Below are 17,352 nucleotides of genomic sequence, written 5' to 3'. Positions count from 1 at the left end.
GAGCGAGAGATGGGATGCAAAAGCATGGGCATCAAACGTGCTTGATACCCAGACCGAGACAGGAGAGAAACCAGTAGAGGGACCAACCATGCAAATGAGAGCGAGAGAATTGGTCAGTGGTAGAGAGAGAGAGAGAATAGGACAGGAAGGGCTTATAGAATCACAGCTCAAGTAAAAAGGAGACATGAGTGCAGTATCAAAACAAAAGGAGGTCTAGAGAGTGAATTGTGAGTTTGAGAGAGAGAGCTGTACCGTTTGTCTCTTTGTTGCATGCATCTCAGACTGCGGTCCCTCGCTCAGTTTGTCTCTTTCATCTCCAGCGTCCGTACGTCTCTCTCACCTCCAGGATGGAGGGGCTGCTGCGGTTGAGTCTACCCGGAGCGTGAGGAGCCTTCCTGGGCTTCGTCTGCGTCATCCTCCCTCTGTCTCTCTCTGCCCTGGTCCCCCTATACTCATCCATCACTTGACCTCTGCAGTGCAAGAGAGCATCTGGACCCACACGACACCTCCCCCTAATCCTGAGTTGCCAGGGCAACCATGGACGGACTACGCCTGCCACCGGTCATCGAGGAGGTCATGGATCCTGCAGGTTAGTGTGTGTGTTTGTTTGTGTATGTGTATGTGTGTGTGTGCTTATCACACTATCATGTGTGTGTTGTTTGTGTGCCTGTGTGTGTGTGTATTACATACCAATGACTCCATGGATGTGTACACAAAATGTTGTGTTCGTGAGTGTGTGAGCCATAAAGGCTCTGCCAGTGTATGTGTGTGGGTGTCTGTTTGTGTGTGTGTTTGTGTTAGCCAGTCAGCGAGGCCTGTGTTTACCAGAACAGACGGATTAACAGAGAGGCTTCATCTCAGAGGGATGGAGAGACAGCCTGCCAGCCTTCCATAGTGACACTACTCAGGGACGTCATCCAACAGAGACTGTAAGCTAGCTGGATCACAGAGCTCTATGAATATTACATTCATAAACTCTTAATATTATTAAAATATTGGATTTACACATCCAAATATAAATGCTGATGCTGGGTAAATAGTCAATCATCAGAAAAATGGGAATTCTGTGTACATACTTTCAGCTTTGAAATCCCCAGGGGTTTTCCTGGCATTAAACATCATGTTGATTTGTTTGAATTGGGACATTCAGCCTATGTATTTATAATGTAACCTATGACCTCTGTGTGAATCCTTTATCAAATCAAATCACTTTATTTGTCACATGCACTGAATACAACCAGTGTAGACCGTGAAATGCTTACTTACAAGCCCTTAACCCAACAGTGCATTTCAAGAAGAGTTAAGAAAATATTTACCAAGTAGACTAAAATAAAAAGTAACACAATAACAATAACGAGGCTATATACAGAAAGCACCGCTACTGAGTCAGTGTGTGGGGGTACAGGTTAGTTGAGGTAATTTGTACATGTAGTTGGGGGCGAAGTGACTATGCATAGATAATAAACAGCGAGAAGCAACAGTGTACAAAAGGGGGGGGGGGGGGGATCAATGTAAATTGTCCGGTGGCGAATGTATTAATTTTTCAGCAGTCTTATGGCTTGGGGGTAGAAGCTGTTGAGGAGCCTTTTGGTCCAAGACTTGGCGCTCCGGTACCGCTTGCCATGCGGTAGCAGAGAAAACAGTCTATAACTTGGGTTACTCGAGTCTCTGGAGACAATTTTATGGCCTTTCCTCTATTGTATAGGTCCTGGATTGCAGGAAGCTTGGCCCCAGTGATGTATTGGGCCGTACGCACTACCCTCTGTAGCGCCTTGCGGTCAGATGCATAGCAGTTGCCATACCAGGCGGTGATGCAACCGGTCAGGATTCTCTCAATGGTGCAGCTGTAGAACCTTTTGAGGATCTGGGGTCCCATGCCAAATCTTTTCAGTCTCCTGAGGGGGAATAGGTTTTGTTGATTCCTCTTTACGACTGTCTTGGTATGTTTGGACGATAATAGTTTGTTGGTGATGTGGACACCAAGGAACTTGAAATTCTCGATCCGCTCCACTACAGCCCCGTCGATGTTAATGGGGGCCTGTTAGGCCCGCCTTTTCCTGTAGTCCACAATCAGCTCCTTTGTCTTGCTCACATTGAGGGAGAGGTTGTTGTCCTGGCACTACACTGCCAGTTGTCTGACCTCCCTATAGGCCTTCTCATCATTGTCGGTAATCAGGCCTACCACTGTTGTGTCGTCAGCAAACTTAATGATGGTGTTGGAGTCATGTTTAGCCACGCAGTCTTGGGTGAACAAGGTTATATAGGAGGGGTCTAAGTACACACCCCTGAGGGGCCCCAGTGTTAAGGATCAGCGTGGCAGACGTGTTGTTGCCTACTCTTACCACCTGGTGGCGGCCCGTCAGGAAGTCCAGAATCCAGTTGCAGAGGGAGATGTTTAGTCCCAGATTCCTTAGCTTATTGATGAGCTTCATGGGCACTATGGTGTTGAACGCTGAGCTGTAGTCAATGAACAGCATTCTCAAATAGGTGTTAATTTTGTCCAGGTGAGAAAGGACAGTGTGGAGTGCGATTGAGCTTGCGTCATCTGTGGATCTGTTGGGGCGGTATGCGAATTGGAGTGGGTCTAGGGTGTCCAGGAGGATGCTGTTGATGTGAGCCATGACCAGCCTTTCAAAGTACTTCATCACTACCGACATGAGTGCCACGGGATGGTGATCATTTAGGCAGGTTACCTTCGCTTCCTTGGGCACAGGGACTATGGTGGTCTGCTTGAAACATGTAGGTATTACAGACTCGGTCAGGGAGAGATTGAAAATGTCAGTGAAGACACTTGACAGTTGGTCCGCGGATGCTTCGAGTACATGTCCTGGTAATCCGTCTGGCCCAGCGGCTTTGTGAATGTTGATCTGTTTAAAGGTTTTGTTCACATTGGCTACCGAGAGCATTATCACACAGTCATCCAGAACAGCTGTTGCTCTCGTGTATGCTTCAGTGTTGCTTGCCTCAAAACGACCATACAAGGCATCTGGGTTTCCCTTTGTAGTCCGTAATAGTTTCCAAGCCCTGCCACATTCGACGAGCGTCAGAGCCGGTGTAGTAGGATTCAATTTTAATCCTGTGTTGACGCTTTGCTTGTATGATGGTTCATCTGAGGGCATTGCGGGATTTCTTGTAAGCGTCCAGATTAGTCTCCCGATCCTTGAAAGTGGTAGCTCTAGCCTTTAGCTTGATGCAGATGTTGCCTGTAATCCATGGCTTCTGCTTGGGATATGTACGTACAGTCACTGTGGGGACGATGTCGTTGATGCACTTATTGATGAAGCCGATGACTGAGGTGGTATACTCCTCAATGCCATTGGATGAATCCCGGAACATATTCCAGTCTGTGCTAGCAAAAGAGTCCTCTAGTGTAGCATCCGCATCATCTGACCACTTCCGTATTGAGCGAGTCACGGGTACTTCCTGCTTTAGTTTTTGCTTGTAAGCAGGAATCAGGAGAATAGAATTATGGTCAGAGTGTTGCAATGTTGTTTGTTACAAAAGGGGCGACTCCTTGTAACACTCCGGCATTCAACATACTTTTTTACGACCTGAAAAGTTTTGTCGCTTGGTTTCTTGATCTGATCTGTATGCTACATAGGCTATTAATCAAAGTAGCCTATTTTGCATTTAAAACCAAATATAATCTCAGTAACTGTTCAAACAGTAAACCAAACATGTGCTATTTTCTCCACGACCAAAACATGATAACGTTTTATGTTTTAGCTGATATGGGAATGAATACTCAAGGAGCCTATCAAACTGGAATAATGATTTAGGTTACACCAGCAAGTATAAAAATATATATACAATTATAAATCTGATTATTTCACATGTAGATGTGGGAAGCTAAAAAGGCTAGCTAGCTTGCTATGTTTTTAGCAAGACTAAAGCCAGCTAGCCAGGCTGCCACCTAGCTACTACTAGCAAAGAAAGGCGACTCTTCCTTGCCTTCACAAAATGTTAAGACAAAAATAAAAAACTTTGGAGTGTAAATGCGAGAGGGACCGGCGAGGATATCATGTTACCAAAAGGTATCTGCTACTCCAAAAATCCCACTTCACCCACGTACACACGTACACACGTACACACACACACACACACACACACACACACACACACACACACACACACACACACACACACACACACACACACACACACACACACACACACACACACACACACACACGTACACACGTACACACACACACATACATGTACATAGATCAACGGAGTGAAGCTAGCCGGACAGTTCCCCGGACTCCACGTGTATGGATTTGTACAATGCACAAACAAGGCTCTTGAACTTGACATTGGTGTCTGTCTTTATTCCTTTATCTAACATATCATACTGAAACATGGTATCAGAAGTGGCTCGGAAAACACATGTTTGTTATTTTTGTAGCTAAGTACAGTATAGGCGCAGTTATGCTCCATATGCGAACACACGCCGTTTCCTACTCACAACACTGATCACCTCGTTGTTAGCTGGCTAGCTAGCATCACTACCTCGATGACGGAAGGCAAAGAAATCTCCTATTCCATTGCTATGGCAGCGAACATTCCGCCACCAAATCCCATGGTTCTCACAGGGGACTGGAATACTAATTGGGACAACTTCAGGGATGAATTCGAGGACTATGCGCTGGCGACCGGTCTACATGAGAAACCCAACGAGGTACAAGCTGCAACTCTGAGGAGTTTAATGGGCAGCGAATGCAGGCATATCTACCGACACAATCTCACCCTCAAAGCACGACAACAGTGTGATGCAAAGGCTATATTGGATGCATTGGAGAATTACTTCAAACCCGCCAGAAACATCATTTACGAGCAGTTCGTTTTCTGAAGCTGTAAACAGGAAGAGGGTGAGTCAGTACACAACTTTGTAACCCGTTTGAGAGAACGGGTTATGGGGGATTGAAAGATGAATTGATTCGTGACAAAATAGTACTGGTAATTGCAAACGAGGATACGCGCCGGCGTCTACTGAGAGAGAGAGGCTTAACATTAGTAACTGCCATCGAAATGTGCCACACTACCAAAGTCAGTGACATCAGAATGAGAGTAATGGAAATCGAAACCCCACGCACCGACGTTGATACTGTTCACGCTGTTGCTAGGCAGACATTCAGACAGAACCAATCGAGGCAGAGTAATTCACCACAAACGGTGAACACAGAGAGCCCCGTAGCATGTAAATACTGTGGGAATACACACACACGTGGCAAAGAGCACTGCCCTGCCTACGGAAAACCATGCAGAGCTTGTGGAACTAATAATCACTTTGCAAAACTGTGTCTCAAAAGCAAAAGAAGGGTGAGTGAGGGCAAGATTCTCTGTGTTGATGATGTCACTCACTGTTCAGAGCTGAACAGTGAAAGTGACATTTACATGCATGAATCCATTGGGGCTGTACACTCAAGAGGGAAGAAATGGTTTGTGACACTACGATTACACAACAAGTAACAACAATGTCAACTGGATTCCGGTGCTACATGCAACGTAATGAGCTACAAAGACAAAATCAATCTGGCACCTGACACACATCTATTGCCCAGCGATACTAGACTAAAGCTGTACTCAGGAGAGCTAATGAGCTCTATGGGCACCTTTGAGAGCCTGAATGTGTTATTCGGGGACGCAAACACAAGCTGGAGTTTGAGATTGTGAAAACCAGTCAACATCCTCTCCTCTCAGGCTCTACATGTGAACGCCTGGGACTGATGCAGTTCACTGTACCAAATGACCTGCACATTGTGGATCATGTCCAGCATGCACCCCTGTCCAAAGAACAACTACTCAGCAGATATGACGATGTATTCAACAGGCCTGTTGAATCAGTGCCTAGGGAGGTACACTTTGAAGTGGATGAGAGCATCACTCCAGTCCAGTGTGCTCCTTGCAATGTGCCCATTGCATTGAAAGTGGCTGTGAAGGCCCAGCTGGACAAGTATGGCCACATGACATCTGTGACTGAACCAACTGACTGGTTCAGCAATATGGTCATAGTGAAAAAAACAGAGAAGCTGAAAGTCTGCATCGACCCAAAGCATCTGAACCAAGCACTGAAATGATCCCACTACATCATGCCGACACTAGAGGATGTCCTCTATAAGCTTCCCAAGGCCAGGATTTCCACCTTGGTGTATGCCCGAGATGCATTCCTTCAATGCAAGCAGGACAAAGAAAGCAGCTTCATGATTACCTTCTGGACCCCCTGGGGTCGGAAACGCTGGTTCAAGCTCCCGTTTGGTGTCTCAGTGGCGCCTGAGGTATACCAACGCAAGCAGCACGAGTTACTGGCTGGGCTCAAGGGCATTGAACCCATTGCCGATGATGTCCTGATTGTTGGCTGTGGTGACACAGACGAAGAAGCAGGACGCGACCACGATGTGAAGCTCCTGGGACTGATGGAGCGCTGCCGATCAGTTAAGCTTCACCTTGGCCTGAAGAAGCTGCAGTTCAAGGTGAAAGACATCCACTTCCATGGCCTGAAGCCGGACCCAGACAAGGTCCGAGTGATCCTCGACATGCCAAACCCGTCTGATGCAAAAGGAGTACAGCGTCTTTTTGGTTTTGCAAACTATCTTGCAAAGTTCATGCCACACCTATCAGCAGTCTGTGAGCCTCTGCGCCGGTTGCTGGACAAAGACACACCATGGCACTGGCAACCCAAGCACGAGGCCGCAGTGCAGGAGATGAATTCTCTGGCTTCATCCATGCCAGTGTTGCGCTACTACGACGTCACGAAGCCTGTCACAATCCAGAGCGACTCCAGCCAAAGGGGACTTGGATGCTGCCTTATGCAGGAAGACCAGCCCGTTGCGTTTGCCTCGAGAGTGCTCACCCCAACCGAACAAAACTATGCACAAACTAAGAAAGAGTGCCTCAGCATCGTCTTCTCCTGCCAGCGATTCCATCACTACCTATATGGTCGAGAGCTGGTCACTACTGAAACTGACCACAAACCACTCATTGCCATATTCAGTAAACCTCTCCTCAAAGCGCCCAAGAGGCTTCAAAGCATGCTCCTGTCTCTGCAAAACTACAGCCTGAAGGTAATTTACAAACCAGGACCAGAGATGTACATCAGCGACACACTGAGCAGGGCAACAGCACAATGTACAGGCAGAGGCAATGTCTATCAGCGGCAGGCCATCTGTTCGCTACAGCAGGAACAACAAGATGTTCAACAGATTAATCAGTCAGACTACTTAAACGTCACAGATCACCGCCTAGCCCAAATCAGGCAAACCACTGACAAGGACGAAAACCTACAGTCACTGAAGTCCATGGCTCTTGCAGGTTGGCCATACCTGAAAGATGAGACACCTTTCAGTGAGAGAATACTGGACCTTTCGAGATGAGATCAGCGTGCAAAATGGCATCTTGTTCAGAGGTCAGAAGGTCATTATTCCCAAATCACTACATCCAGAGATGCTTACCCGCATACACTCCAGTCACGTTGGAGGTGACGCATGCTACCGCCAGGCCCGTGAAACATTATACTGGCCAAACATGCAAGCAGAAATTAAAGACTTTGTCAGCAACTGTAGCACATGCAACGAGTATGCTCATGAACAGCAAAAGGAAACCATGATGTCACACGAACTGCCCACAAGGGCCTGGCAAATCGTCAGCATGGACTTATTCAGCCACAGACAAAAGGACTATCTTCTCATCGTTGATCACTACTCTGACTTTTGGGAAATTAAACTGCTCCCTGACTTGTCTGCAGAGACGGTCATAAAGCTTGCAAGGCGCAGTTTGCAAGGCAAGGTCAGCCTGACAAGGTAATCACAAACAATGGCCCACAATTCACTGCACAGTTCAAGCGTATCGCCTCAGAATGGGAGTTTGACCACGTGACCTCTCCAAGACACCCAAAAGCAAATGGCAAGGCAGAATCACCTGTCAAGATTACAAAAAACCTGTTAATTAAGCAGGGCCTTGTGCGACAGCAACGACCCATGGAAAGCGATCTTACAATGGAGGAACACACCCACCGAAAACATGGACAGCAGCCCAGCACAACGCCTTCTGTCCAGATGTCTGAAGACTAACATCCCCATAGCTAACAAGCTACTTGAGCCCTGCGTCATGGTTGGCATCACAGACAAACTGCGTCACAGAAAGCAGCTTGCTATGTGCTTCTACGACCGGACTGCTCGAGACCTACCAGAGCTGGAGGTGGGTGAAACGATAAGGATGAAACCGCTGCCGTGAGACCACACAGGACTTTGGAGGCTGGGCACATGCCTGCAGAGAGTTGCACCACGTTCTTACCTGGTGGATGTTGGTGGCTCCCTCTATCGTCGCAATCGGGTGGATCTGCGCGTAGCAGAGCAGACAAACTAGAAAACAAAGGAGTAAACAAAGGAGTTAGCATATTTCATATTTCAACCCTGCAGGCGCTACACAAAATAATATTAAACATGCATTACCTTTGACAAGCTTCTTTTGTTGGCACTCCAATATGTCCCATAAACATCACAATTGGTCCTTTTGTTCGATTAATTCCATCCATGTACAGTGGGTCAAAAAAGTATTTAGTCAGCCACCAATTGTGCAAGTTCTCCCACTTAATAATATGAGAGAGGCCTGTAATTTTCATCATAGGTACACTTCAACTATGACAGACAAAATGAGAAAAAAAAATCCAGAAAATCTCATTGTAGGATTTTTAATGAATTTATTTGCAAATTATGGTGGAAAATAAGTATTTGGTCACCTACAAACAAGCAAGATTTCTGGCTCTTCTTCTTCTTTAAGAACTTGTTATCAGTATAAAAGACACCTGTCCACAACCTCAAACAGTCACACTCCAAACTCCACTATGGCCAAGACCAAAGAGCTGTCAAAGGACACCAGAAACAAAATTGTAGACCTGCACCAGGCTGGGAAGACTGAATATGCTATATGTAAGCAGCTTGGTTTGAATAAATCAACTGTGGGAGCAATTATTAGGAAATGGAAGACATACAAGACCACTGATAATCTCCCTCGATCTGGAGCTCCACGCAAGATCTCACCCCGTGGGGTCAAAATGATCACAAGAACGGTGAGCAAATATCCCAGAACCACACGGGGGGACCTAGTGAATGACCTGCAGAGAGCTGGGTCCAAAGTAACAAAGCCTACCATCAGTAACACACTACGCCGCCAGGGACTCAAATCCTGCAGTGCCAGACGTGTCCCCCTGCTTAAGCCAGTACATGTCCAGGCCCGTCTGAAGTTTGCTAGAGAGCATTTGGATGATCCAGAAGAAGATTGGGAGAATGTCATATGTTCAGATGAAACCAAAATAGAACTTTTTGGTAAAAACTCAACTTGTCGTGTTTGGAGGACAAAGAATGCTGAGTTGCATCCAAAGAACACCATACCTACTGTGAAGCATGGGAGTGGAAACATCATGCTTTGGGGCTGTTTTTCTGCAAATGGACCAGGATGACTGATCCGTGTAAAGGAAAGAATGAATGGGGCCATGTATCGTGAGATTTTGAGTGAAAACCTCCTTCCTCTTTCCTTCAGCAAGGGCATTGAAGATGAAACGTGGCTGGGTCTTTCAGCATGACAATGATCCCAAACACACCGCCTGGGCACTGAAGGAGTGGCTTCGTAAGAAGCATTTCAAGGTCCTGGAGTGGCATAGCAAGTCTCCAGATCTCAACCCCATAGAAAATCTTTGGAGGGAGTTGAAAGTCCGTGTTGCCCAGCAACAGCCCCAAAACATCACTGCTCTAGAGGAGATTTGCATGGAGGAATGGGCCAAAATACCAGCAACAGTGTGTGAAAACCTTGTGAAGACTTACAGAAAACCTTTGACCTCTGTCATTGCCAACAAAGGGTATATAACAAAGTATTGAGATAAACTTTTGTTATTGACCAAATACTTATTTTCCACCATAATTTGCAAATAAATTAATAAAAATCCTACAATGTGATTTTTGGGATTTTTTTCTCATTTTGTCTGTCATAGTTGAAGTGTACCTATGAAAATTACAGGCCTCTCTCATCTTTTTAAGTGGGAGAACTTGCACAATTGGTGGCTGACTAAATACTTTTTTTGCCCCACTGTATATCCAAAATGTCCATTTATAAAGCGCGTTTGATCCAGAAAAAAACAGCTTAAAAAAAACGCAACGTCACTACAAAATATTGCAAAAGTTGCCTATAAACTTTGCCAAAATATTTCAAACTACTTTTGTAATACAACTTTTGGTATTTTTAAACGTTAATAATCAATCAAATTGTAGACGGGGCAATCTGTGTTCAATACAGGAAAGAAAACAAACCAGCGCCACTTTTCACGTCTTGCGCAACTCACAAAAGTGTCCCCAGTTCCTAGTTGGCCTACTTCTTCATTACACAAAGGAATAACCTCAAAGACTGGTGACATCCAGTGGAAGCCTTAGGAACTGAAAACAGGTTCCTAAGAAATATTCCTTGGCAATAACAAGCCAGGGAACAGAGAGAGGCAAAAAAACAAAATCTGAACAGTTGGTCCTCTGGGTTTTGCCTGCTACATAGGTTATGTTATACTTCAAACAGTTTTAGAAACTTCAGAGTGTTTTCTATCCAAGTCTATGAATAATATGCATATCTTATATTCCTGGCATGAGTAGCAGGAAGTTGAAATTGGGCATGCTATTTATCCAAAAGTGAAAATTCTGCCCCCTAGCCCCAAGAGGTTATTAACAGGTGTAGGTGAGACGGTGTTGTAGTTTTAACAGGTGTAGGTGAGACGGTGTTGTAGTTTTAACAGGTGTAGGTGAGACGGTGTTGTAGTTTTAACAGGTGTAGGTGAGACGGTGTTGTAGTTTTAACAGGTGTAGGTGAGACGGTGTTGTAGTTTTAACAGTTGTAGGCAGTGTTAATTTTTGCACTCTTTTTTTGTTTTAGATTTAGTCTAGTCTTAGATATTTTTACCTTCGAGAATGTTTTGCAACTGAACGTGGTTCTGGTACCAGAGCCACGTTACCAGAGCCACTTTGCAGATTGAAAAGTAGAACTGATGTTATTCCTTATTCAACATGTCAGAGAGGCATGTTTGTTCTACATACAGTAGCATATTTCTATCAGAATTTTCCAAAACAATACCTCCCAGGTTGTTAGCCATAGCTGGTGTAGTTGGTGTAGCCGAAACAAATGGTTGAAGGTTCGGTCTGGAAGCAGTCCAGTTTTAGAACAGCCTGCAATATGCTTTATGACTGTAAAAAGTGGTTCACCAATGCACGATAGAAAGTAAGAAGGTAGAGCGGGTATATGGGTCATATCTTTAAAACGGTAAAGGCTAGAATCCAGCTGTTTTCTCTGAGGAAAAGAGGGAGACTTGGTTACGGTGGCTGCAGAACCTGGCTATGAAATGCAGTGGGGAAAGTGGCAGGCTTGAACGAGACCACACTTTCAAAGACGGCCTACTTTTCTATACTAGAGGGAGAGAAAAACATAACTAGACTGTTGTTTCACTATTAAACTCAATGCTGCTATTGTTTTTAATTTAGTAAAGAAGCTTATTTCTTAACCAGGAAAAAGGTAGCTAACTAGAAGACTGGTGGTGACTGGGGGAAGCGACTGTGTGCTCCGGGTGCTCCGTGTCCTTTAGACTGCTGAACAGAACTGCTCTGTGCGTCTGTGCTACTAATATTCATGGTGCTTATCAATGAAAAGCTCTCAATCTCACCTAAAACTCTTATCCAGTCCATTTAGTAGTCAGATTTTAGTCACAGAGATAACTGAAATGAAAACTAATTTTAGTTTAGTTATAGTCTTGTCAATTTCGTCTGAAAAATAGGTGTTTGACAAAAATTGTAGTCACTATTTTCGTTGACAAAATTAACACTGGGTGTAGGTGCGACATAGTTTAACAGGTCAATTTCGTCTGAAAAATAGGTGTTTGACAAAAATTGTAGTCACTATTTTCGTTGACAAAATTAACACTGGGTGTAGGTGAGACAGTATTGTAGTTACAGTATGTAAAAGTGAGTTTGGGTTAGCCACAGCTGTCTGTGTTGAGTTGCTGTTCAAGATAAATTGAGTTAGCCAAAGCTGCTCTGGCAGAGTGGATGGGGCTAGTTAGCTGTTGTAGCTGTGAGTTAGCCATAGCTGGTCTATTGGGTTAATTGGGTTTGATAGCTAGTCTGAAGGACTTGAGCTATGTAGAGCTAGCTATACCCAGATGAAATAGAGAGTCCCGGGTGTTCTCTCTGTAAAATGCTGTCTCTGATCAAAGCCAAAGTCCGTTGTGATCTTCAGAGCTGCTTTGTGATGGCTCGGAGTGTGTAAGCTTATGCTGCGTGGTTCATTCTCTGTGTCTGTGTGTGGTTAATTCTGTGTGTGTGTGCTGATGGCCCAGTTTATTCTGCTATAGAAATGACTACAGTGTTTCTCCACTCTCACTACAAAGTACTGACAAACACACAGCATCTCTCTCTCTCTCCCTCTCCCCCCTTATCTGATTTGACTGACAAATCATCCAAAGATGTTACTTCCTCACCGTTGGCTTCTAAGGAGTTCGATAGAGAGGTAGAGGATAAATGGAGGCACTGGGAGAAGGACAGAGAAGGTCTCCATCCACTGCATCTCAATCTCCTTTGATCTGACTGCGACACTCTAGAACACCTCGTCCATGTTGTGTCAGTGACTCCGCTGTCCTTTAGCTCTGCTGTGCTGGTGTTCCATAAGTACGTACACCCCCCCCGATATGCCTTTGAAGAACCACTGACTCCCATAGCTCTTCCCTCAATACCCACTGGTTTCACCAATTCCCGTCTCTACTTGTCCACCCCCAGCAGCTGCACCCCTCCTCTCTCTCTTCACATATGCCATGTATAGCACCCACAGAGCCCAGCGCGTGCCAACCTGATCCTCCCACCATCACGCCTCCATGGCCCACTAACACACTACTCTACTGCAGTTTCTCTCCCTGCTTTCTCTCTCTCACACACAGGGAGACAGCTGCAGCCAAAGTTCTGCCTCTGCATCCTCCTCTTAGAGCCTGTCTCCTCTCCTCTGTCATCTGTAATTGGATGTGACTGGCGATGAAAAGTTCAGGATCGTGACCCATTGCCTGGGTTTACCCTCTCTGTCTATCTCTCCAGCAAAAACGAGGCCTCTTGAGCCTTCCCTCCCTTCCTGCCAGTAACCTGCCCCCCCCCCCCCCCCTGTTACAGTGTGTCTGTGGCAGAGGTCAACCAAAAGTACAGTCATGAGAGCTGATTGTCTAGTTGTAGTATAACCTTCTTTAAATTGTGTTTACCATGTTTACTCTCTCTCTCTCTCTCTGGTGTGTGTGGGCTGCTGTCTAACAGGATAATTATCAGTGTAGCTGAGTACTGAACTCCTACACTGTCTCTGTATTACGACCCATTTAAAGGCAATATCTGTCAAACTAACAGTTCATCACTATACCCTCATCTAGTCACTAGAAGTCTGACTGGAACAGGACTCTAGACTGGGGATTTGCTTCTGCTGCTTTGAGCCAAGTCTGGAAAGGGTTTGAGGTCTGTGGACGTGTATCCTGGCTGGCAATCGCTATGAAATATCCTGTTTCGAATGACCATCTGCGTCCCAAATGGCACCTTGTTCCCTATATAGTGCACTACTTCTGACCAGAGCTCTATGGTCTATGTAAAGTAGTGAACTACAGTATATAGGGAAGAGTAAGGGGCGGCTGGTAGCCTAGTGGTTAGAGCGTTGGGCCAGTAACCCAAAAGGTTGCTGGAACGAATCCCCGAGCTGACAAGGTAAAAATCTGTTGTTCTGTCCCTGAACAGCAGCTAACCCACTGTTCCCCGGGGGCCGTGGATGCTAAGGCAGCCCCCCGCACCTCTCTAACTCAAAGGGGTTGGGTTAAATACAGAAGACACATTTCAGTTGAAGGCATTCAGTTGTTCAACTGACTAGCTTTCCCCTAGTGCCATTTGGGATGCTCTCTAATGTTAACTAATGACACTGCACTAACTCAGCAGTTTCAGGTAAACTAGCTAAACCATTGTGATTTAATTATAATGTCAATACTAGATTCAGTGGTTAGCTAGCTTGGAGGAAGTATTTAATGTTTTGTGCACTGCGTCTGTGCACTTAGCTAGCTACCCATTGCATATGACGTGTGACTGGCTCATCCGTGGATGTACAGAGAAAATGCACTCTTTTTTTCTGATTGGTTCAAAGTTACTAATGAGCATTGTAATTCTACAAGTTGAATCGGTAGGTTCGTCGCTACCAAGTCGGCACGCAGCAGGTAACACTTTTGTCTAGCAAGAGGAGGAAGGGCCTCCCACTGTGATAAGTACACATCGGCAGTGAGATTCTCAGTGTGTTTCCTGCTTTAGAAGTAAGCTATGTTATTAGACTAGTAACCTTCTGTGTTACAGTATAGACTTAGTGAGAAGTGTGTATCTGTGTTAGGCTGTGTGTGAAGTAGTGTGTTGGTGGGGTGTTGAGATGTGTGTGTCTGTGTTAGGCTGTGTGTGAAGTGGTGTGTTGGTGGGGTGTTGAGAAGAGTGTGTCTGTGTTAGGCTGTGTGTGAAGTGGTGTTTTAGTCGGAGTGTTGAGAAGTGTGTGTCTGTGTTAGGCTGTGTGTATGCAGGTGAAAACATGGGCACAGGGTTGGGTGTATTTTTGGTCTCTCTAATCAGTTGACCTACTGAATATAATATAACTGTGATATATACAACCTAACAGTTACTAATTGGTAAATAGTAACCCTTATTTTTGTTCATTGCCATAGAATCCCAAATTTGGTAGTGCATGGGCAGATTTCCTCTTGTTATGTCATTCACTGACATACCTTAGATACAGTGGGGCAAAAAAGTATTTAGTCAGCCACCAATTGTGCAAGTTCTCCCACTTAAAAAGATGGGTACACTTCAACTATGACAGACAAAATTAGAAAAAAAAATCCAGAAATTCACATTGTAGGATTTTTTATTAATTCATTTGCAAATTATGGTGGAAAATAAGTATTTGGTCAATAACAAAAGTTTATCTCAATACTTTGTTATATACCGTTTGTTGGCAATGACAGAGGTCAAATGTTTTCTGTAAGTCTTCACAAGGTTTTCACACACTGTTGCTGGTATTTTGGCCCATTCCTCCATGCAGATCTCCTCTAGAGCAGTGATTGTTTGGGGCTGTTGACTATGAAGAAAATTACAGGCCTCTCTCATCTTTTTAAGTGGGAGAACATGCACAATTGGTGGCTGACTAAATACTTTTTTGCCCCACTGTAGCTATTTATAACCTGTCAGGAATTTCCAGTTGATCATCTACCAGCCCATGTTAGCTAGGTAGGTATGTTTGGCTAACTAACCAGCTATATAACTGTTGTAGTTACCATGGCCAGAATATGTGCCCATGGGGGCCTCAACCAACAGGAGGCCCCCATTGATTTTGATGTGTCACTCAGGTACAGTATATATATATATATATATATATATATATATATATATATATATATATATATATATATATATACAAATGTACGTGGACACCCCGTTGCTAACAGGTGTATAAAATTGAGCACACAGCCATGCAATCTCCATAGACAAACATTTGCAGCTGATTGGCCTTACTGAAGAGCTTAGTGACTTTCAACGTGGCACTGTCATGGGATGCCACCTTTCCAACAAGTCAGTTCGTCAAATTTATTCACTGCCAGAGCTGCCCTGGTCAACTGTAAGTGCTGTTATTGTGAAGTGGAAATGGCTAGGTGGAACAACGGCTCAGCCGAGAAGTGGTAGGCCACACAAGCTCACAGGACCGGACCATCGAGTGCTGAAGCACGTAGCGCGTAGAAATCATCTGTCCTTAGTTGCAACACTCACTACCGAGTTTCAAACTGCCTCTGGAAGCAATAACAGCACAAGAACTGTTCGTCGGGAGCTTCATTAAATGGGTTACCATGGGTGAGCCCCCGCACACAAGCCTAAGATCACCATACCAAGCTTTGGCTGGAGTGGTGTAAAGGTTGCCGCCATTGGACTCTGGAGCAGTGGAAACGCGTTCTCTGGAGGGATGAATCATGCTTCACCATCTGGCAGTCCGACGGACAAAGAATACTGCTTCCAACTTTGTGGCAACAGTTTGGGGAAGGCCCTTTCCTGTTTCAGCTTGACAATGCACAAAGCGAGGTCCATACAGAAATGGTTTGTCGAGATTGGTGTGGAAGAACTTGACTGGCCTGCACAGAGCCTTGACCTCAACTCCATCGAACACCTTTGAGATGAATTGGAACGCCGACAGCGAGCCAGGCCTAATCGCCCAACATCAGTGTCCAACCTCACTAATGCTCTTGTGGCTGAATGGAATCAAGTCCCCGCAGCAATGTTCCAACATCTAGTGGAAAGCCTTCCCAGCAGCAAAGGGGGGACCAACTCCATATTAATGGCCGTGATTTTGGAATGGGATGTTTCACGAGCAGGTGTCCACATATTTTTGATCATGTAGCGTATCATTGTATAAACACACATAAGATGGCAAAATGTGTAGAATTGCATGAACTCAGCTTTAAAACTGCAACATTTTCTCCACCAACAAGAGGGGTGTGAACAGTTTGGGGTCGTATTGGATCGCTTGGTGGGGGTTTGTTACCACACCGATAAATTACAATATCCGTCCGGACCTTCTCAAATAATATTTGAGTACCCCTGCTCTATACTAACCAGACAGGAGCTATCTCCAAAAGGGCTCGTGGGTGTGGACTGCCCTTGTATGGTGCGTGTGTGTCAATCCTTATGAAAGATCTCGGCTGACATAACCTACATATTTGTCTCGGTGAGAATGTGAATTCATAACATGGCTAGATTCCTGTCATGGTTTCTCTTCTGAATGGGATTTTTTTGTCCTTGAGGGAGCGACGTCAATACAAAAGATGGTTGGGCTCATTGGAATGGGGGGGATGCGAGTTAAGTGAGGATTCTGCACATAACTGTAGTTTAAGGTGTGTGTGTGTTTTCTCCAAATGGGACCATGAGACTGTTCCCAAGAAGACTGCATTGTGTCTATGCGGTGCTGCTAGACATTGACAGTGTGTGTAGGACTTGAGTGTGTGGGATGTCATCTTTGTGAGTGTGAGGGGGCTGTTACCTTAGTGTGTTAGTAGACAATTAGGATATGAATGATAGAGGTAGGGGAGAGAGAGTCAAATCGATAACATTATGTCCCAATGTCCTTCGTCCTCCATTTTCATCATCCTACAGTATATCATATCCCCTCTGCTCTGGCCCTGTGTGTAGTCAGGTTAGTCATATGGATTTTATAAGCCCTCGCTCTGTGTGTGTTTGTTTGTGTGTGAGAGATGGTGTGTGTATTCATAATCTAGTAAATCACAGAGACAGGGGTGCT

General features: G+C 45.1%; 1 protein-coding gene across 3 annotated transcripts in view; it reads left to right on the top strand.

The window, feature by feature from the left end:
- Window positions 1–324: 324 nt before the first annotated feature.
- The window catches only part of LOC139393250 (coiled-coil domain-containing protein 136-like), a 49,549-nt gene continuing 32,521 nt past the window's right edge, over window positions 325–17,352 (top strand). For all 3 annotated transcript variants that reach the window (XR_011629757.1, XM_071141723.1, XM_071141724.1), the window contains exon 1: window positions 325–589. Coding sequence is in view for 2 of the 3 variants with exons in the window: in XM_071141723.1 (XP_070997824.1) it covers window positions 538–589 (52 nt within the window). In the remaining variant the exon portion in view is untranslated. The remainder of the gene's footprint in view (window positions 590–17,352) is intronic.

Source organism: Oncorhynchus clarkii, chromosome 33 (assembly GCF_045791955.1).
Source record: "Oncorhynchus clarkii lewisi isolate Uvic-CL-2024 chromosome 33, UVic_Ocla_1.0, whole genome shotgun sequence".
Lineage (NCBI taxonomy): Eukaryota > Metazoa > Chordata > Actinopteri > Salmoniformes > Salmonidae > Oncorhynchus > Oncorhynchus clarkii.
The sequence above is the reverse complement of the archived record's forward strand: the minus strand, read 5'-3'. Positions and strand labels throughout refer to the sequence as shown.